This window comes from Triturus cristatus, chromosome 3_2, assembly GCF_964204655.1.
Source record: "Triturus cristatus chromosome 3_2, aTriCri1.1, whole genome shotgun sequence".
Taxonomy (NCBI): domain Eukaryota; kingdom Metazoa; phylum Chordata; class Amphibia; order Caudata; family Salamandridae; genus Triturus; species Triturus cristatus.
Window position 1 is genome coordinate 955,559,972 of NC_140584.1, and position 23,634 is coordinate 955,583,605.

The 23,634-nt window shown below is 45.6% G+C and overlaps 1 protein-coding gene across 5 annotated transcripts in view; it reads right to left on the bottom strand.

Annotated features, from left to right (window-relative positions):
• The window catches only part of ACACA (acetyl-CoA carboxylase alpha), a 938,215-nt gene that overhangs the window by 640,250 nt on the left and 274,331 nt on the right, over positions 1-23,634 (bottom strand). For all 5 annotated transcript variants that reach the window (XM_085649480.1, XM_085649478.1, XM_085649479.1 and 2 more), the window contains 2 exons: positions 21,328-21,452; positions 4,807-4,920 (listed from right to left, as the gene is read on the bottom strand). In XM_085649480.1, coding sequence (XP_085505606.1) covers positions 4,807-4,920; positions 21,328-21,452 — 239 coding nt within the window. The remainder of the gene's footprint in view (positions 1-4,806; positions 4,921-21,327; positions 21,453-23,634) is intronic.

A 23,634-nucleotide genomic window follows, 5' to 3' on the forward strand; every position in this document is an offset into this window, starting at 1 on the left:
GGTCTGTGAATGGGTATGTGAGGGGTTGTGTGGGAGTAGCTGTATGAATGGTTCTATGGGGTATGAGTGGTTTTGTGGATGATGTCATGAGTGATGTCACTGACTAGGTCATGATGATGTAATATGTGAGGTCATAAGCAGTGTATTGCTGGGAGTACGTTATAGGTAGCTCAGGTAACTATAACTTCTGAATTTCACTGATTTTGTATGAGTGAAATGTGAGCCTAACTAGAATGTCCCTGTAACCTTATGTTATATATATATATATATATATATATATATATGTATATAATGTGATCAAGGCTGCATGTCTGGCAGCAGAGATGCGTCATTTGGACCTTAATGCTTGAATAAACTTCTATCTACTTTCATACCAGCTTGTGGAGTCTGTGCCCTGGTGTTGCGCCGCTTTGGGATTTTCGCTGGAATATATGTGTATATATATATATATATATATATATATATATATATATATATATATATATATATATACACACACACACATACATACATACAACGGGGGACAGCCTTGGAAGCACTTTATTCAACAGAATATTGGCAAATGCATTTCGGCATAGGTTTGACTTCCTCAGCGCCCAAGTATTCAGGAGGCTTCCATTGTCGTAAAGTATAAGTCCTGCTGCCTTCTTATTCATACAAGACGGCTCCGCCCCCAGAGATGTGATTTCACCTGTTTCAGTTCACGGAATATTCGCGGACTGCAACACCCAGAATGCAGAGTTCTCATTCCAGGTAGGTGATGCGTGGAATGTTAGTTGAACCTGATGGTTTTGGGCGGAGTGCAGGGTTGCGATATTTTGAAAGCCCAATTCTCCTGCTTGTGATGAAAAACAAAGCGCCTCCTCGGGTCCCCACACCGCTTCAGCTGTGAAGCTCAGGTCAAATCTCGGCGGGGGCAGCAATGGCAATACATGCCACCCAGCATGAGGTTAATAACCTCACCACCGCCCTGTCTCTCCCCAAACATCATGGTGGGCCCAGGCCGATCCAATCCCTTAGAACACAGATGTGTGAGTGGCTATATGGATGTGTGAGTGGCTATATGGATGTGTGAGTGGCTGTATGGGTGAGGGAGTGGCTGTATGGGTGAGGGAGTGGCTGTATGGGTGAGGGAGTAGCAGTTTGAGTGTGTGTATAGGTACGTGGGTGGGAGTGGCTGCATTGGAGAGTGAATGTCTGTGTGAGTGGCTTTAAGGATGAATGAGTGGGTGTGTGAGTAGTTATAAGGGTGAATGAGTGGGTGTGTGAGTGGTTGTATGAATGTGTGAATGGTTTTGCAAGTGGTTTTGTGGATGAGTGATGGGCTGTATCAGTGGATGTATGGGTACGTGAGTGGGTTTTTGAGTAGCTGTACTGATGAGTGAGTGGCAGTGTGAGTGGCTGTAAGGATGAGTGTGTGTGAGTACCTGTATGGGTAAATGAGTGGCTGTATAAGTTTCTGTATGGTTGTGCGAGTGGGTTTGCGAGTGCCTGTACTGGTGAGTGATTGGCTGTATGGATGAGTTAGTTGGTGTGAGAGTGGCTGTATGATCAGAGTGGATGTGTTATTGCTCTATCAATGAATGATTGGTTGAGTGAATACTGGTATGGGTCTGTGAATAGGTATGTGAAGGGTTGTGTGGGAGTGGCTGTATGAATGGTTGTATGGGGTGTGAGTGGTTTTGTGGATGATGTCATGAGTGATATAATATGTGAGGTCATAAGCAGTGTATTGCAGGGGAGTAAGTTATAGGTAGCTCAGGTAACTACAACTGCTGAATTTCACTGATTTTGTATGAGTGAAATGTGAGCCTAACTAGAATGTCCCTGTAACCTTATGTTATATATATAATGTCATCAAGGCTGCATGTCTGGCAGCCGAGATGCGTCATTTGGACCTTAATGCTTGAGTTAAATTCTATCTACTTTCATACCTGCTTGTGGAGTCTGTGCCCTGGTGCTGTGCCGATGATGCTTTGGGGGGGGGGGGGAGGAGAAAAGAAAGAGAGAGAGAGAGAGAGAGAGAGAGAGAGAGAGACAGAGCGAGAGAGAGAGAGAGAGAGAGAGAGAATATATATATACACACACACAAGCAAAACCCATGGTCAAAGTACCCACAGTCAGGGTTCAAAGAGAGAAGCAATAGACCTTGAAAAGGCAGAGCCACATAATCAGAGGTTGGGCATAAACTCACAGACAAGGCACGCACAAACAAGACAGTCACCCATGGACTGGATGCACACATAGAAAGCACACACTCAAAGAGAGGACACAAAGAAAGAGATCATTTCGAGAGGGCACATGTGGATAAAGGGCACATACAGAAACATAACACACCCTCACAGGCTAGTATACACAGAAATGGAACACACTCAAGACACAGCACACACTGACAAACAGGGCACACACTTGCAGGCAGGATACAGATTCAAAAAAGCACTCATCAGCATGCTGGGAAAACTGCACTACGTTCACAAACAAGGTAACAAACCAAAGAGATTCGAAATGTACCCACAGACAAGGCAGACCTTAATAGACATAGCATAAGAGAAAACGTTCACAAAGACAAGGCACACATACAGCACATTCTCAGAGAAAGGATGCACATTCACAAACAGAACACTTTCACAAGTGGAACACACACGGGTAAGCAACATACATTAAGGTTGAGCTAGCTGTCACTGAGGACATAAAACAGCTAGCTAGAGGCAAACCACACACAGTGCCTGTAGAGAACCACAATCTGTGTTGCTAACACCTGCAGCTTATCTAGATGATCGGAGCAGTACATGTACAACATAACACCGACACAGCAAACTTGAAGATATTCCAGACAGACACACCAAACACTTTGAGAGCAAATATACACCTGTGGCATTCTACACCCGCTGCCATGGCTAACGTACAGGCACCCCAAAGATAAGGGCATACCATACACTGAAGACACTGCACTTATAGGTTCACCAGACATTTCAAACACAATTCATTCAAATGGAAGGCAGCAAAACATATTGCTTTAATGAGGCAAACACCACACATACTGACACACTGCACATACCATCAGCATGCTGTATTTAAATCATATATCTTCAAGTCCCAGTCCACTGACATATGAGAAGACCCTCTATTCTGCTCTCTGTCTGTCTCACTCAGTCCTTGCTAGTTGTATGCGCTCTTTGTGTGTGTGTTGTGCTAGCTCGTTGGCTGCGTAATAGGTTATTGTATATTTTACTGTCAGGCATGTAAAGCAGGTTATGTTGCGAGCTTCTTGAACAAAATAATGTTTTCCATTTACACTGCTTCTAGCACACATATATGCATGCAGATGTAAGGCGCGTCACATAACCATCACACTGCTGCCTGCTTCCAGGCCCTCCATGGTTAACGGATCCATTCTATTCACAACTGGCTTCGCTGGTTGCCTCTTTGATGTGAGTCAGAATTTGAGGCTTGATGCTTTGTGTACGAGGCTCTTGTCTTAATGCACTTGTTTCCCTGAGTAAGAAACTGAGACTGTCCAGGGGCCAGCATGAGCTCCTAGGCCTCAACTGCCTCTTTTGTAAGTTATTTTACCAAGAAAGTTAAAGGCTCGTATTAAGACCTTTTCTGTGGTTTGTCTTCATCCTTGCAACATGCATCTGCTTGTTTTGTGGTCAGCCCCCTGTCTGATTACACATAGGAAGACTCTTCTGTCTTCAGTATCTTCCAGGTAGTCCCTTCTGACTGGTTGCTGATGTTTCTGGGTGGATGGTTTCTTTGTTACACTGAACTCTGGTGAATGTGCTTACAGTAGTAAGTGGTAAAGTGTGAACAGTTCTTTTCTGCTGCATCTTGCACCAGCAATTTTAATATGAATTATTTCTGGGTGGACAGCCTGTATTATCATCTTTTACGGGGAAGCAGGTGATTGTGTCTTCATAAATGTTTTAAGTTATTTTTGCATAGCGTTTCCATACAAAAATAAAGTATACACTAAATTAAGATTTTTAAATAACTAATTGACTGATTAACCACACAGAGAATCCAAATAGCCTGACAGTCACTGCGCACAGAGGTGAACATATTGAAAGGCACAGCACTATGACAGGCGGACACACGTGAGTGGATTTAACTAATTCACGTTACCCTTACTCTAGTATCAATGGAACTTAGTAGTGGATTAAAAAAGCACATTTCACTGCTTAAGTGGTTTCTCAACACAGATAACAAATATTTACTGTCATACAACTCAGTGGTGCTTGTTTTCTTGGCGTTGGAAGGATAAACAGCTGACTGGCACCACTGGGATTTGAACCCGTGATTACATGTTTAAACACAAGCTCCTGCACGAGACGCATTAGTTCTTCCAGCACCCACGCTGGCTAATCGATTGGTATCTGAGGTACTCCCACCGCGGCCTCAGTAGATTCCCCTGGTGAGCTTCCAGTGCCAACATAACAGCATTATATTCACCTGGTAGGTCCAAATGTAATAGCGACAAATGTCGAGTTATTTGTGGTGTTCCAAATGCCACCATGCCATCAGTCGCTTGCACGTGATACGATGGCATTGTAGAGTTGCCTGATGAGTTCCCAATGCTAGCACAGCATCTGTACATGTACCGGATGGGCTCACTATGGCAAATGAAAGTTGTTCTATATGATGGGCTTGCACTGTCACATTTGCATCAAAACACTAACCTGGCACACAGACTAACAATGCATCCTCAGCATCAGTGGATTGAGGGAGCTTGCTTCAAATGCCACCCTGGCAACAATGAGTTTACGCAATGGGCCCTCAATGCCATATTTCTATTTATAGATTTACCTGGCGAGCTCTCAATGCCACTTTGGCGTTCGTGGTCTTACTAAGCTGGGTCAGCTCTATCAAGATATTCAGCAACTCGTCCGTCAGAGTCGGATCTCGGCCACATAGCTGGTCCTAAGAGAATAGAGAGAAAAACAATGGTGGGCATTTGATCACATACCGAGATAGAGGCCATATGGTTTTAGGGGGCAGGAAAAAGGGCATGCAGGCGGGCAAAGAAAGCAGATGGAGAGTGAGGAGAGGTCAGAGGAAAGGGGAGTGGAGAGTGAAAGGGGGAAATGGAAGGGAGTTAGAGTGTGATGAAGGGCTCAAAAGTGAATGAGTGAGGTAGGGAATAGAGATGGAGAAAAGGGATGAGGACAGTTGAGAGGAAGGGATGGACAGAGGAAAGGAAGCTTCGAGTGTCCAGAGGAAAAAAATGAAAATAAGAGGGAGAGTGAACAGATTAAATGAAATGAGGAAAGGAGGAAGTTAAGTTGTAAAGAAAAGAAAGCAGCTAGAAGCTGAACTCTTGAGGAAGAGTCACTAGAACATATGTGAGGAGAAAGAGAGCAGAGGAGACTAAATAGGTAATCTTAATGAGGTCCCTGCCCAGTCGTAAAATCAGGGCTGGACTGGAAACCCAAAGCAGTCCTGGCAAATGTTGTCATACGAACCTCGTACGGTGCATAGCGAGTGCAGTGAGTGAGCCTGACCACTACACAGAGGAGCTTGTGGGGTTCTCCCCCCAAGAAAATGTGGGGGGAAATGGTGCATTCTACAACACGTTTGTCATTATATATTCAATGGTATTAGTTTTTAAAGCATAGTAAATTATGACCTCACTGTGCACCAGATTTTGACAATCTTTGTTGGGGCTTTTCAATGATTCCCTCACTATTACCCTCTAACAGTGCCCTCATCTATCCATAGCCTCTCCCTCACATGTATTTCTTTTGTTTTATAGCCCCTCTCATACCAGTGTAGGGTGTGTCAGAGCACTTTACATCTCACACACACATACAGAGACAATGAATCATACATGTGTAAATCAGTGTATAGAAAATGTTGCATAAGGCAAAGGGGACGACAAGGTGCACAATTCCATACTGGGAAGCATTTTTTAAGAGTGCTTGGTCTGGAGATGCACAAACTCAGGATTCAGCACATAACACAGTGGTTAGGGCTGATTTTAATAATAAGAAATGATTACTACCCAAACAAACCCTATTTAGCAACATCATGATAATGAAAGACTGGGGAAACAACATAACTTTCTAACCTGTACCATGCAGCTTGCATGCAGCTTTTTGATGACAGTTCATAGCTCACTGTGCGAGATTGCAGTTGTAACTTATGAATTCACTGTAACCAAAGGATCTCTGTGACAAAAGCAGTAACCCACTGAGCTACGCACATAAAATACTGTTGCATGATTCAAGTTCTTTGCAGCAGCATATTAACCCTCTGTGCTACCTTGTTGAGTCAAACTTGCATCTAGATAATTCTCAGATCTCTCTCCACCAGGTACATTAATCACCAAAGTTAACTCGATACTTTTATTGTTGCCTGAAAACTGCTAAATATACAAGGAACTTTGCAGTGCTTTAAAAACTGCTGCACTTCTACAAAACTGCCCCCACCCTTCCAGCCTTCTGGGGAAAAGCCTGATGCACATTACGGCCAGTCTGACTTTGCATAAGATCCTTAAGCTAGACAGGCCGAAAAGCATCAGAGCACATACCAACCAGCTATCTTGCGAGACTGCACAAACTCAAGGGAGTCGGACCTAGCTGCACCCGGTCAAGGAGTGCCATGGGTAGGCATCAAGAGTCTGAACCTGGTCGCACGTACACAAGGCCTGCCACAGCCAGGCATCTGGAGTCTCTAAATCTATTCGAATGACAGTGGTCTCAAAGCCCTATGACAAATTTAGCATTACAAGACAGAGCAACAAGGGGCATATAGTGCAAAAAGTCGGAATAGGACATGAGGAAGTCTACTAGCAGTGTACGGTCCCTGAGGATATATATGAGGGCGAATATTGAGTATCCTTAGGCCGGCTTGCTCCAGTCTCCTGTAATCAGTGCCCAGAAGCTGAGTAGCACTGAATGAATGAATACATTTTTTATTGTTTCAATTAATTAAAATTGTTACAAAAGACTGGACGTGGTGTGTCCATTCACGCACCTTCTTTGATCATTGATAAAACATCATTATATAATTTCATTTGACAAATCAAGCAATCCCAAAGTGTAAAATGAAAAGACTGTAAAAATGTGATATATGTTGACTAGTTTAAAACTGTGCTCAGCCGTTAATCCTTGGCTCGATCTTTACTTATGAGTTCTTTAAGCTGGCGTGCAAATTTTGCTAGCCTGGCCAGTTCCATTGGAATCTCCAAATTAAAAATAAGTTTCATTGCGTCTGAACAGGTGCGAGTGCCATATTTTAAGAACAGAGGTTTTAGTAAAGTGCTGCGTTCGTAGTTCAATCGGGGGCACTGTGGGTTGTCCGTTCAGTAACATCAGGACACCTTGTCTGCCATCGCCCAGAAGGATCAGGACATGTACATAAGAGTGAGTGCACATGGAGTAAGACTGGGCCAGATCCGATGTCACAGTCTTTCACCGCTGGTCCAGGAAGGGAGCAGAGCTAGGGTGAAGGCCGCTATCACACGCCACTGAAGAACAAGCTGAGCAAAAGCACGAGGCCCTAGGAGGACTCCCGCTGCGAAGGCTCAAAAACACACGAGGAAAACATGGAAGGCAAAAGAACAAGAAGATCATGCTAAAAATCAATGGGGGGGCACAAGAGTCTCTGCTGGGGGGGGGGGGGGAATGGAGGGTTGCTAGTAGTGCACTAAGAAGGCAACAGGATCTCCGAAATTGTATGAGTAACTCCACTAACCAAATTAAAAAGGTTGCTTCAGGGTATCAACATTGAAAATGTAAATACAACGTAACAAAGCTTCCTCTACAAGGAGCATGCCTCCACAAGATTCACTCTTTTTTTTTTTTTACAAATGTTTTGGCAGTGTTCAAAAAACCAGTAAGGGGGGCTGAGGCAGAAGCACCGCCTGAAGCGTAACAGAGACACACACTGGGCAGGTCAGAGGTCAAGTTTGACACGACCCTGCTTCTGCGGGCGCGGCTCGGACTTTTTTCTTGCAACCAATGAAGCTAAAAATATGGGATCTACGGGGGAAAGTGGATGCCCAGGGTCAGAGCTTCTGCCAAAATTCCTACCTTTCTTTACACTATTTTATTTATAAATAAGAATAGTGGATTAATTCAGGGGAAGAATCTCTAGATAAAAACCTGCCTGTGTGTTTGTTTGTTTGTGTGTATTTACACTGGGTGGTTTCTTTGGTCCCATATTTTTTTTACATAGACCTTAAAAGAGGCATCATTCACAAACACAGAAGCTAGGTTCGTGCTGTACAAATATCACGTAGATACATACACACCAGTGTAATATCTGGCAGCGGCTGCTGTAATAACCCCCCGTCCTACGCTGTCTTAGAAATAAAATATATAAAAAGACTATTCCACGAGGCGCATCGCCTAGTCACAGTGGGTCTCTCATAACTGCTATGCAACCTCTTACCCCGAGGACTACGCACTGTGAATCACTTGCTCTTCCTTGCTACTACAAACAAATCTGCAGCCGCCCCGTCCTTCCTTATAAACGGGACACAGAAACCCTGATAGCCACCTTGGATGTTGACGTGTAAGAGGCTAAACCGTTTTTTTCTTCTTTACACAGATACCCTTTTTTTACGTTATAACAAGCCTATGCCCTGAAATATATATATATTTGAAACCCTTATCCAAGAGCTGCCGAAGATTAACGGCGGTAACGAGAGGCGCCGCGGACCCGGGCTCCCTTAGAATCTCATTTGCGCGGTGGCGGGCGCCGCCCACGCGGGCACCCTTCCTTCTTTCGCCCCTTTCCGCGGCGCTGTGATTGTAAGTAACGCCTGCCCCAGGAATCTCATTATCCGAACACGTCGCCTGGATTTCCTGGGAGAATTCGGGAGTCGCGGCGGGCAGGGGCTGTTCATTTCTGAAGCAATCACGCCGGCCTGATGGAGAGAGAAAATGGCAGCTGTTCTCAGCTCAGGCCTTCAATTTCCTTCAGAGCCCAGTCACTCAAGTGTGTAATTACACAGGGGGGCCGGGGAGGCGGGCGCCCTGTCAGATGCCTGCTTTCAGGCCTCCGCGCAGTGACTTTGCGAATGGGGACAGGCAGGAGCCAACCAAACACACTGGACATTTTTTTAAACCTTTTTTATTATTATTATTATTCTTCGCCGGTCTAGAAGGGAAGCTTAGCTTCTGCAGCCTGATCTTTTTGCTGCCAGAAAACAGCTTGAATTTTTATGCGGATGATGGAGTGCACGAGGCGTGTGGCAGCCCTGACATGGACTGCCTCTTCCCTTCTCTACTCGGCCTCTCTGGCTGCTCCTCCCGCACCCCGGGGCACCGGGCTGGCTGGCTCTCTGTCCTATGACCTGATGGGGACAAATGACCTCTTTTTCATCTCGCGTGCTCGGTACCGCCACGTGTTGCCTGTTTTATTATTTGTATTTACCTGTTCCGCCCACTAGGGGCAGCATCCCCAGCAGCTTATTGTACCCGCGCCAGAGATCCATGTGGCCAACAGCTGCAGCACATGTGCTGTCAATAACACCCTGCACTTAATTTAGAAAAAAAGTGCAGGGGCCCAAAGGTGTTTTTGGGAGCCGGTGCTGCACAATGCAAGTTTTGGAGACCATCATCACTACAGTGCAGTCTTAGTGACAACAAATGCCTCTTTCTTCCACCATCCTAAACTCCCCGTCTCTTTATCTTAAACCCCCAAGTTCTTTTCCTGAATTCTCGCTTTGTCACAGTTCCCTATGCTTCTTTTCCTCCCTTTTCTGCCTTTTTAGGTCTCGCCTGAGCTAGCGCTTTAGCGCTGCTCTAGCGAGAGCCTTAGTAAGCGGGGATTTGGAAGTGCAGACTAGTGCTTTTCAGGCCTCCAAATACAGTGAATGTGCGCCATGCGCGCGCACCATTTGTCAGCCTGCCTGATCACTTTCGTGGCCGCTTTGATGTTCTCAGTGAGCCGCGCGGCTACTGAGAACATCAAAGCGGCCGCGAAAGTGCTCACCATTTGCCACCCTCTCCCTTATCCCACTTCCTGCTTGTTCTTTTTCCAACAGCGGCAAAATGCAGTGCTTTTACGTGTACAATGGTGCCTGTGCGCTTTTGTCAGCATTTCGTCAGTTTCTAACATTTTTGCTGCTGTCCCTACGTGACCGTGTTGGCGCTGTTGTGTTGCCTCGTCGCAGCTTCAAGACTTCTCCATTCATGTGAAACTCTGGCCGAAAGCTTGCACCACGCACTTTTGGGTGAGGAAAGTCACTGGACTGAAAAGTAAAGATCATTGGGAAGATAAAGCATGGCGGCTCGGATTTGTAGCTCAGCACGCTTGTAATAAAGTGGTGGGATTTTTCGGCTCTTTATGGCCCAGCGTCACGGGTGGCTTGGCTTGGTATTATCCCAGTAGTTACAGTCTTTCCCCCAATGTGACCCCTTACTGTAACAAACTGCCCGGCACTCTGCATATCCTCCCCTTTCCTGCTTGCATGTTTGAAAGGCTCTTTTTGCCTTGCTGAAGGTAGCGTTACCATCCCAGGAAATGCACTTTAATTGTTCCCAGTAATATTTACAGAGAACCGCACTCGTCTCTAAAGCCTTGCTGACTGGAACATGTCTGTTAGTGAGGCGCTCATTTTTTTTCTATATTGTGCAACAGCTGCGTAAATGAGGCATTGTCTCTAAAGCTTTGCCAATTTGATTATGTTAAGTAAATTACGCACTAGTAGAACAAGCATTGGCATAGCCAATATGTCTCGCCTTTGGGACCTTATAAGTGTTTAGCCATGCAACAGTTGATGTTGTTGCACCAAGGATATTGTGCTGCATAACTAAACAATTATAAGGTCCCAAAGGCGAGACCTATTGGCTATGCCAATGCTTGTTCTCTCTTGCTGGGAGTCAAACTTGATGCAAAAAACAACCGGGTCCTGCCATCTGCAACCACCGACATGTACTAAGCACTAAAGCCACAGGCTCTGGGATCCCTGAAGAAACAATCCCTCGCTATCAGGCCCATGTCACTTGACAATCTCACATCCGGCTGCGGGCTGGGGTGATGCGGGAGATTGGCAGCGCTTGGCCAGGGTCGGATTGGTAAAGCGGGCACTCGGGCAATGGACCGGTATCCAGCTGTGGGGCCGCCTTTTTGGGCAGCATGGAGTCCGATGTAGGCTGCGTCTGTGCTCCAGTGGGGGCCTGAGCAGCCTTTCCAGAGGCAGATGGTCCTCTATTACCTCCCTTTTACCAACAGGCAGAAGTGTCATTCCCGGTCTGTCGCTGGGCCGGCCCATTAATGTATGCAGACTGAGCAGAAGCGGCTTCACTTATATTCAGGTGTGGTTCACTATTGTGAACTAATCCGTGCACAAAGAGTCCTGGCAGCGTTTGCATTTTTTATCTCAGTGAAGTTAAGAAAACATGTCTCTTTTAGACCCCCCCCCCTTCTTTTCATAATACTTACAACACTGAAGCATTGTTTTGTGAAAAGGAACAATCAGCAAATGTGGGCCACTATTTTTTAGGGTGCCCGGGCCTATTTTGAACCCAAACCAACACTGTGCATGGCCCACATCACAGCATCATCCAGTGGCTTCTTGTATAGACCGAGGCCATGCTGGAAGTGCCCACTCTGGTCTAAACGGAGTACCATGCTCATCTGCTTCTGGTGTACACCCACGCCCCAAGATAAAATGAAACCATTAGAATCCACCAGTTCAAGAGCACAACTGCAGTCCCAGATGGGACTATGGAAGGTCGGGCGTGGGATAGTATTTAGAAAACATCAACCAATTCCTTTCAGTGGAGCAGAGAGGTAAAGATTGGGGTGAGGGCACCAGCTTAATTGCCTCGATAAAGAATCCTCTAAATACAAGAGAAAGGGCACTTTATATTCTTATCCAAGTTACACACTCACCGGATCACCCGCTGGCTGAGTTTCTCACATTTGGATAGTCGCGATCCTCGGTTGCAAATGAACAAACAGAACGACAAGCCTGTGATAGGTACATCGAAAAAACATTGCCCACATCGTTACCCTCCATCACTTCTCTCCTGCTGTCATCATCTGCTTCTGAGGCCCGAATATCTCACTGCACAGCCACAGGCCCCCTTCTTTCATTACTCGTGCCATGGACACCACCAATTCCCTGTTCTGTACGCGTCTTTAGGACCAGTCTGTGCAGTTGTGCACCTTGATGGGCCCACCAACATCCTCTCTAGCCAGGCCTGCGTTGTGACATCACGTTCACGTCATAGTTGCTCTACTTTGGGCCAAAGAGTTGTGTCACTGTAAGACCTAGAGGAGGTAATGAATCACTGGCAGAGGGACCCCATTCTCTGGGCCTTCACGTTTATTACAAAAAAATACATTTCAATTCAATGTCTGCAAAATGGAATTTTCAATTTGTGTTCACTTCTATCCCTTATTCAGCAGTAACCAATATCTAAGCCAATAAAAACCAGGGAACTTAGACTGACAAGAAAGCCATCTAACTGCAAGCAAGGTCTGACTCTGTGTAGTATTGTATACAATACGGTCTGTAGCAAGATGTCAACCAGCGGAAACTAGGAGGGCAGAGGACTGTGACAAGAGCCATAGAAATATGTTCAGAATGGCATTGATGGACTCAAAGGAATAAAAAGGACGGTGACAAACAATGCAGTTTGCAGCTCAGAACTTCAGACGTGGGGAGTCGGAAGGATACTAACAAGTAGACAGCGGAGTGTGGTAAATGTTTCCTTTTTCACTGGAATTAGAATGTTTGATGTGATTTGTATTATAACATCACTTTAGAATTGTTTTAGGTAATGTGGAACTTGCTGAAGTATGAGATGTGGTTTGAATGTCAGAGAAGTGGTTGGAGCTGACCTGACAGGACGCCTGAGCTTGTGCACCAGTGGGTCTTTCCTTGGCACTTAAATAAACTCATAGTGGACTCCCTCGCTTCTTACAATGGCAACGAGCTTCTTTTGAAGTTGTGCCGACTCACTGTGCCAAGTTTTATTTTATTCAACTGCCTGATAAAGATTCTGCATGATGAAGATTTAACCTGTACTTACTTGATTCCTGATTGGTGTCTTCTCTTGGACGAATTGCTGGCGGTGGTGTTCTTAAGGAAATTGAGGTACTGTCCTTTGATTATTTTGGAGTGCGAAAAGCCGTTCTCGCAGTGAGCCTGCTCGCGCTTGATGTTTGCTGCGTGCTCTGAGCGTAATTAACTTACACTGGACCCCCTCGCTTCTTACACGGAGACCAAGGAATTTGATACAGAAATCTTCCTTTACTTCAAGGGTATGACACTGGAAGAGTCAGCCATGTCTAGAATCACTCATTCTTCAAATAAGAGAAACTCATAAGCAGTGCAAACAAGGCATTAGAGAAATCTGGTCGATACAATGAGATGCCTGTGAAGGGGCGTAGCGGAAGCAAGGATCAGCGTCCATGCAGAGGTCCTGCATGACTGGAATAATATCCAACACAGGTGATGCAAAATCCTCAACTGGCAGAGTATGCACAGAACAAAGTCCATCTTAGACGGTAGCGTATGGAACTGCTTCCAGCAGTGGTTGCATTTGCATGGAACAGTTTCCTGCAGAGGTGGTGGATGCATGGAACAGATTCCTGCAGAGGTGGTGGATGCCTGGAACAGATTCCTGCAGAGGTGGTGGATGCATGGAACAGTTTCCTGCAGAGGTGGTGGATGCATGGAACAGATTCCTGCAGAGGTGGTGGAGGATGCATGGAACAGTTTCCGGCAGAGGTGGTGGATGCATGGAAAAGATTCTTGCAGAGGTGGTGAATGCATGGAACAGTTTCCTGCAGAAGTGGTGGATGCATGGAATAGATTCCTGCAGAGGTGGTGGTGGATGCATGGAACAGTTTCCTGCAGAGGTGGTGGATGCATGGAACAGATTCCTGCAGAGGTGGTGGATGCCTGGAACAGTTTCCTGCAGAGGTGGTGGATGCATGGAACAGTTTCCTGCAGAGGTGGTGGAGGATGCATGGAACAGTTTCCGGCAGAGGTGGTGGATGCATGGAAAAGATTCTTGCAGAGGTGATGAATGCATGGAACAGTTTCCTGCAGAAGTGGTGGATGCATGGAATAGATTCCTGCAGAGATGGTGGTGGATGCATGGAACAGTTTCCTGCAGAGGTGGTGGATGCATGGAACAGATTCCTGCAGAGGTGGTGGATGCATGGAACAGTTTCCAGCGGAGGTGGTGGATGCATGGAACAGTTTCCTGCAGAGGTGGTGGATGCATGGAACAGATTCCTGCAGAGGTGGTGGATGCATGGAACAGTTTCCAGCGGAGGTGGTGGATGCATGGAACAGCTTCCTGCAGAGGTGGTGGATGCATGGAACAGCTTCCTGCGGAGGTGGTGGATGCATGGAACAGCTTCCTGCAGAGGTGGTGGATGCATGGAACAGTTTCCTGCGGAGGTGGTGGATGCATGGAACAGATTCCTGCAGAGGTGGTGGATGCATGGAACAGATTTCTGCAGAGGTGGTGGAGGATGCATGGAACAATTTCCTGCGGAGGTGGTGGATGCATGGAACAGATTCCTGCAGAGGTGGTGGATGCATGGAACAGATTCCTGCAGAGGTGGTGGATGCATGGAACAGTTTCCTGCGGAGGTGGTGGATGCATGGAACAGTTTCCCAAGGAGGTGGTGGATGCATGGAACAGATTCCTGCCGAGGTGGTGGATGCATGGAACAGATTCCTGCAGAGGTGGTGGATGCATGGAACAGTTTCCTGCAGAGGTGGTGGATGCATGGAACAGATTCCTGCGGAGGAGGTGGATGCATGGAACAGTTTCCTGCGGAGGTGGTGCATGCATGCATGGAACAGATTCCTGCAGAGGTGGTGGATGCATGGAACAGATTCCTGCAGAGGTGGTGGATGCACGGGGCAACGTCAAGCATAGAACACAGAGCATGGAAATGCTTTCACCATAAAGGTGAGTCATGCAACAGCCACCAGACGAGAGGACAAGTGAGGACAATAGTCCTCAGATGCTGAAACCAACATCGCCACTCCATCACTTTTCACACGTGAAGGACACCTGGATTTCTGCGGTTGACATCTCGTGGTGGTCCCTAGCAGCAAGCATCACCTGCAAGTAGGGCTCCTGGTTTTATGGTAATTAAACTTTTCTGTCTATAGGAATCCATATTTATTCTTAGACCATTTTATTGGTATTTATTTATTTTGTAAATAAACAAATGTATAACTTGTATATTTCCACATTTATTAAATTGAAATATGTGCACTCATACTTTGATGCCTGTCAGGTTTTACCACTTTAGGAAATCCTGCCCCCTTTTTTTGTTGATATGCTGTTGTTCTGTGCACATAACCTGTCCTGGAATTCATGAATGACAACAGAGTCACTCTAAAGAAGCAGAATTTTCTGTATTTTTCTTCTGTTAAATCAATATGATAGGAAATACATTATTTCTGTCTGTAGCTGTAAAGATTAGTAAAAACAGGAGACGGAACCTTACCTATAAATCAACTCTAGTCCTCTGAAGTGGAGCGTTCTTGAACAACTGTGAGACTAATCCAGCTAAGGGTCTCCCATCCATTAGATCGTGAGTAGATGAACCACTGAACTCGTCACTGAGAGAGTGCGGACTGGTGGCAACAATCAGTAGTCTGGTTACAGACTGGATATTACCAGGAGGGAGGTCAACGGACTGCCCACACTAATCGCCCACCCCTCCTATTGCAAGGGAGTCTTTCCCTCGTCCAGTGTAAGGATGAAAGCGGTACCATTTTCCCCATCATTCTCAATATTCAATTATTGAACACATCACCGCATCTGGTGCAGAAGGTTGACTTAGACCATCCCACGGTTGATGACGGGATGCAACCCTGCCAGCCAAACTCAAATCCTCACCCAGGCTTCACCCCCCATGCCCCATGGTTCAACGAGGCCCTACACGAAGAAAAGAACTATGTAGGAGACTGGAAAGGTGCTGAAAGGAGGTTGTGTGATGAAAATAAAAAACTCAAATATAAATAGGCTCTACAACACTCATGTGCAGAAATGGCCGAGTCACATTCTACTCTGATAACATTTCTGTGGCCCAAAATTGCTACAAAACACTTTTTAATATGGTCCAAGAACTCTCAGAAGCCAGTAATATAGCTCTCCCCTTCGCTCTCACAATCATAAAGCGAGGAGCTTGCGTGTTTCTTCATCAATAAGGTGACGAACATTCGACACTCACTAACAATAGCTCGGACAGGCAAATCCCAGCTAGAGGATAACGTCCCTTTACCAGCTTATGGACACAATCTCCAACCAGTGAAGCGAATCCTTTGGATACTGGCTTTACCCCCCAAATAATGAAGTCACTGGTCCTTTTGGACAACCCTCTCTTTCTTACCCTACTGAGGTCAATAAAGTCTGGCTCGCCCCGAGATCCTCTACCTCCGGCTAAGCTGAGTTCCTTCAGTCCACATCTTTTACAACTTCTGGTTGGACTCTTGAATTCTTCCTTACAAGAGGGACCCATCCCCAAGCATGGAAGCATGCCATGGTATTATCCTGGCTAAAAAAGCCTAACTTGGATCCCTCCAACTGGTCTAATTTTAGACCTATCTCGATGCTGCCCATTCTCTCCAAAGTCGCAGAGAAACACATTAACACCCAACTGACCGCATCTGTGGAGTCCCAAGATGCTCTACATCCCTCTCAGTCAGGCTATAGAGCAGGACATCATACTGAATCCACCCTGCTAGGAGTCACTGAACATCTGAGACAGCTTCTGGATAAGGGTGGTCAGGCTGCGCTGATCTTACTCGGTCTCAGCGCAGCATTCAATACTGTGTCACATTCCATCCACCTAGATAGACTGTCTCTTCTGGGTCTCCAAGGGACGGCTCTATCGTGGGTGACTTCTTTTCTGGCACATCGCACCTTTCAAGCCTTTGCTGCTAGTCAGGCATCTAGCCCACATGCTTTGAGTTCGGGAGTCCCTGAGGGATCAATATATAGGTCTGCCCATTTGCGGACTTGGTGGAAAATTTGCGGTCTCGCCTTGTTTTCCTAAGCAGACAACACTCAAATCATCTTGTCCTCACTGAACTCTTGCCTGGGTCTGGTCTCCACCTGGATGAATACCAACCCTTTAAAATTAAACGGCGATAAGACCGAGGTAATGGTGAGGGGCAAGAACCCCCTACTTTGAGGACCTCGCACTGGCCTGAGACTTTTGGTGCTCTTCCTTAACCGGCCCACAAGGTACAGAACATAGGCTTCTGGCTGGATTCTAACCTATCAATAAAACTGCAGATGGCCAAAGTAGCTTCAACTTGTTTTGCTGTTCTGAAATGGATAAAAAAGATCATTTGGATGCTTCTCTTCTCGGCCCAAATGAGAGTTATTCAGGCCTTGATCTTATCAAGGCTGGACTATGGCAATATTCTATATCTTGGGGCTGATAAGGCCTCTATAAGACGCCTTCAAGTAGTCCCGAACTCTACCGCCAGGCTTCTGTTACGACTACAAAAGCATGCCTCTGTGTGAGGTCTCCTCCGTGACCTTCATTGGCACGCTGTAGACAAGCGAATCCAGTTTAAAGCATTATGCTTTATGCATAAAACCAGATCATTCACTGGGCTGCAAATCCTGCAAGAACTGGTGATTCCCTACCAGCCCTCCTGCACACTGCACTCCAGCAACTGATCTATCTACACAGTTCCCAGAGTCATACGCGCTCGGATGGGTGGTCACCCCTTTTGCTACCTGGGCCCTAAGCTGTGGAATACCTTTCCTGAGTCCCTGAGAAGTTGCACTTCACTGACCATCTTTCGCAAGAACCTGAAAACCTGGCTGTTTTAATTTGTTATTGAACTGCGCTGCCCTACCTGTTGTTAATAGCGCTGGGAAACCCTATTTGAGCTACATGCTTTAAAAGATTTTATAACAATAATAATATACAGCTTTTTGCCCAGAAGTACTCCTGTATGTTTTCTTTTTGGCTGTGTTCAAGTGGCCCATAGTCGAAAAAGCGTAAGAGAAATTGTAAGATATCTACCTTTTCTGTGAAATCACTCTAGATTAATCACCTTTTGCTGGACCCTAAATTTTTGCTGGCTTTAGTTCTCTGTGCACTTTAACACTATTAACCTGTGGTAAAGTGACAACACTCCCCCTTTAAAAATGGCCGAATTGGCATACTCCTTATTGGTATTTTTAACTTGCATATCAATCCCTAGTTTATGACACAAAATGTACCCAAGGCCGTGGAAGTTAAATGCCACTAGTGGGCTGAAGCACCTATTATGCCATCCACTAAAGTGGCAGTCCAAACATGACTTCAGGCCTACCACTGTAGCCTGACTGTAACCGTGCAAAACATGGTCTGCAGCCTGTCAAAAGAAACCCTTTTTGACAGATAAGTGTTCTCTCGTATTGTTATGGGTACAATACCTGCTCCAAACTGGATGTTAGTGTTATATGTGGGAGGACACTAGGATTACCATAATACACTCCTCACATACACCCCCTCAGCCCTTCGAGCCCAAGCAGAGTGTGGCAAAAGACTTTCACCATCTTGGAGTTGCTCTAACACATTGCCTTACTGCAAACAGGCCCAGAATGCAAACAGGAACTATTGAAAAACCAGAAACTTGTACTCGATTTGTTAAGGAGGAGTTACGAGTCACCCCCATCCACTAGCTTGTGCCAGGGATAAATGCGGCACCTCCAGGCACCCACTTCAGAACACTGTCTGGACATGCGGAAGATCAGAAGAGGACTGGACCTGCTGACTATAACCTGAGAGGAGCCCTGAAGTACTGGACTCATCCCCTCTTGTACCTAGGACGAAGAAGGGGATTTCAAGGGTCAGTTAGCGGACTTCTTGTGTTCCTACAGGGAGACAACAAGCTGCAGGATACCTTTTCCTGGAAGCACCCAGCTGACCAGTAGCAACTGCACCTGGACTAAACCCTGCTGTTGGAGCTGCCTGGCACCCCGTGAGTCTCTAAGTGCCAGCCCCTGCCCATGGAAGCTTTCAAGAGTACTCCTGTTGTGGACTGGGACTTATGACTAAGTTAGAAGGTCAAATCTTTGACCAGTGCAAACATGCTTGGTGTATCTGACCTACACTTCATCACAGTCAGCCTCAAATTGTGCCTAGGTTCAGGTTGATCACGACCATTGACTATCATTAGCGCTTCCTGCTTTTTGGGCGATATTCTTACTTGTACTTTTAGAAAGTCATATTTACAACCCCTCTTATTGGATTTTTGTCATTCTGTTTATTAAATTTTACTGTATTTCTAATTCAGTTAGGGATTTTTATTGTTTTGCGTTTTAGTACTAAATAAATACTTTGCATATTGCTCTAAACTAAGCCGGTCTGCTCTGTGCCAAAGCCACTAGCGGGCTGAGCATTCACCCTGACAAGGGTTGTGATTATTCCTTGAGGTGGGTGGTCACCCACCACAAATAATCAAATTTCTTACATCAACACCAACGCTGCAGAACCCTGACATTTGCTCTTGGCGTAGGGGCGGGGTTGGTGGCGTGGGAGTAGCCCCACTCAATCCACTTTCTGTTGGTTCCTGAATGGCAACATTATTTCATGACTGAACTCCAGAGGTCTACTGGGTTCCCCATGGGAAATGAAGCAACCCTCCCAACCCAAGTACCTGTTTTCTACACCAGAATGTGAGAGGCAGGTATCTACATTGTGTGTGTGTGTGTGTGTGTGTGTGAATGTGTAAGATCTAAAATGGTTGCTGCCCACAGCACAATAGGGTCAGCCTATCCCTCACCTTCTCTTCCTCACACAGAGCTGCTAACCACTGCCTGTTGAGGGACATGTAGTCAAAGCAAACCCATCACACATTGAGAACTAAGTGATCCTGCTCTGTCCAGCACTATACATAAACTGCAAACATTTTCAGTGATTCGGGCTACATGGCATTTTCCCACTGAACCACTGTCCTTACAAAGAAAAAAGATCACCTTCAAGCCTTTTGCTCCATTTTCATCTCTTATTTTGGAGAACAGACTGGGAAATGATTTGCTCCTTAGGGCCATCCAACCATTCGATTCTTGACTTTAGAACCCATCCTGACTCCTTCCAGTAGTAAGAGTTTCTTCCCCTGGTGACCACAACTCGCCATGTCAGTTCACAAACGTGACCCGATGTATTCAGGTCTAAGTCCCAGGAAGTCTCTAAAACCAAACCTAAATCAATAGGTAGCCCAAGTTCTCATGAGCTTTCCAGAATTGGAATTTTCTACAGTGTCCATTAGTTCCTATGATGTAGTCAAAAATATCTGAATATGGGTAGCGCACTTACAATTCCCCTGATTGATTGATTCAAGACCTGGATCTTGGGCTAAACGGAACTGCTGACCCCTCACCCCCAGCCCCCCCAGTGCCTTGAGACTCTCACTGGTGAGTAGTGCGCTTACATTACCCTGATTGATAGATTCAAGACCTGATTGTGCTTTATAACTTATTCATTTGCCTAGCTTGAGACCCCCATAGGCCACAGGAGTTTGAGTTTTTATATTGTGAGCAGCAGATTCTGAGAAACAGGTACTGGAATTGTAGGTGCCCCAGGCAGAGCCGTAAGAAAAACTGAGGGTCCTCCTGTGAAGTACATGGAGAGGGGCCCCCAAACCATAATCCTTACATAAAAAAAGAAATAATCAGAGTGGGTGCCAGGTAACTCAAAAAAAAAAAGAAAAAGCAACCTGTGCAGGGTGGCCATGATAGGTGACTCTGGAGCCTCCGACCAGACCCCAGTCCAAGTACCCCTTATAGTCAATGCACGGACACCCACACAATCTGAATCTCGTACAGCCAAGTTCCCTGCGCCCATAAGCTTCCAGTTGTGCCACTGCATCCTGCTGCGTAATCCGCTGTCCCTAATGCAGTGTACCACCACCTATGGCTGCCCCATCTTCAATGTCCCCATTGTTTCCAATAGCAAAACCAACTGACGCCCCCTCATCTCTGCTCCCAGTGATTCCATTATGTACCACCCCTGCTGTCCTATCCTGTTTTCCTGCCCCTAATAGTTCTACATGATATGTTTCTGGTATACCATTCTCGGCACAATAATGACTGACTGGGTACATCCTTATAAGATTTTCTCTCCCTAATCCTCAAAATGTACACGTCCACCATCTCCTTCTGATGCCACTTCCGCTACTATGTGATCCCTACCCTAGATGTTTTCAAGTCTGCCTCAGCTACTGTCATCCAATCTCCTGGCCCCTAATGTTTCTAGCCTGTGACCTGATTGTGCTATTCATATCAGCCTCACAATGTTCTCTTACCACCACATTCTCCACCATTACCAGTGTGCCTCCTGCCACCCCCAAGTCACCTCTATGTGTCCAAGCGTGCAACTTACGATGAGCATCGTCACCAACAGGTTCTTCTTGGTGACCTGCGCGTGTGAGAAGATGTAGTTGAGTACAGTCGTGAGCTCACTTTTATTCTCTTCCCGAAGTGAAAAAACACACTTTTCATAATGACCTGCATTCAGGAAACATAAGCACACAAAAAAGAATTAGTTTCTGATCCAGGGTCCCCAATTAACACCACCCACACCCTCTGAGGCAAGAAAAGGTTCAGAGATGTGATGCTGACCCTACGTTCAGGGAAGGTGAAGTTGTCAAACTCTTATTCCAAGACAATGTGGATTAAATAGTCCACACCAAGCGGTTACACCGTCTTTAGTTCACATGCTTCTTTGATCCTGTTGAATAAACCATCTTTTGGGTCTAATATAGCATAATGGTAGATCTCTTACAATATGTTGATAATGGGCAGAAGCCCTGCCACAATCACATTGGCTCCATCACCATCCTTTGACCCAGTTAGGCAGAATGCAGGAGAACTGTTCCAGCCACAGCGTGACCTGGCACGAAAACGAGTAACCACTCTGCAGTGGGTCTCCTGGTGGAAAGGACTTGTGTGTTGCCCGAGGGTCAGGCTTCTTTTGGGGTGCAGTGTGGATTGGGGAGCTGCTGCAGCAGACCCAAAATAACTATACTCGAGTTCCAAAGGTGAATGAGCCCCAAAGACCTTTACATTTGGGTTTTGTCACATTTGCTGTGCGTTCAAAAACAGAGGTGAAATGTCAGACTATGTCTTCTGATAAATTGTTGCCTATTCTCATAGCATGGAGGGTGGTGTTGACTTTTCTTCCTATGACTGCAAAGTTAGCATATTTTTTAAAGTGAATTATCTGACAATCTTGCTGGAGTACAGGTTGTGTGATAAGAAAGGCTGTGGGATGTCAGCTTCTTTCAACATATAACATTTAAATTCCTGTAGGTGTACTGTACAAATATTTCAAAACCTATCAGCAGTTAAGAAAGTACAAGTGAAGCAATTTTTTCTTGAAATTCGGACACTTGATGGAAACAAAGATTTTAATAAGAGCAAAACAAATCAAGATACTTTACTTGGTGATTTGCAAATGATAAATATTTGCTGAACCCCGATTTCGACACATCATTGTTTGTATGCTTATAGTTCTATTAGTACACCAGCATGCCAGTGCGAAGGTTTTGCCCATTTCAATGGAAAATGTGCTGTCTGCAAATGAGAGTGAAGGTGACAGTGCACTACCACACCATTTGTGATAAAGTGCTCCAAAATGCACCACTGGCTACATGGCATACCCTTACCATTCTCTTTCTGAATGGATGCGACTTATTCAACATACTTTGATGTTTCACAATTCCTAGGACTTCAGTGATGTAACATTAATCGCAGCACCCCCACTCTGAAAACTGTCCCCGCACCATTGTACTTGTTATTCGAGGAGTATGTCGGGTTGCGCCATGCCGTTGACGGTAGAAAATAAAACCTATGTCTCTTTTGACCGACACCACGAGGACTGTATCCTCATCCCCATCAGACTTCCCGATTGAAGTCGCTGTGGTAATGGAGCCAGACTGATGGAACCTAAATCATAATAGAGTGGAGAACCACCAGAGAGCGTGTCTGTGCCAAGGGTCATTCAATGTGGCTACAGTTCTCCCAGAGATGGACGTCTACTTGATGGTTTAGGTTAGATTACACCAATTCTTCAAAAGTTTGCACTTGTTTTATGAAAAATTTGAAACAACTATGTGGAATTAGTTAGAAAAAGTAGACACAATTCAAAGCGAAACCTCTTCAGAAACTAGAAGGATATGCTAATACATGTTGAATTATTTACATAAAGTTTTTAAAAAATGATCAAAAAGGTGAGCTATTTGTTTAGAAAGGAGTCATTTTTTTTAATGGCCAAAATCTTTTTCAAAGTTTATTTAAGTGTTTGTGCACTGTCGTCTCTGGAGCAAGGGAGGGGAGAAGATGAGGCATTTGGCCCATCTCCATGTGCCCTGCTGTTACCCCCAACCTTGGTGCATCCGCCACAGTTGTTGAATGGTGCCCTCTGCCGGCAGTGACAAAAAGACAAGCCTCAGCAAAGCCAATATATCTGGGTTTAAAGAGCATGTTTATTAGCAAAAAGCCGGCAGGAGCCAACGGGCAGGGATATAGTTGTCAAGTAGTCCTTCAATGTAAGCACTCCGGTGTAGGTAGAAGGATGCACTCAAACAGCCATCAGCATTAGGTCAGAGCAGAGATCGAAGTGAGCAGAATAGGAGGGGCACGACATGCCCATACTTTTTTAATTTATGAAAAACAGTGCCCCTACATC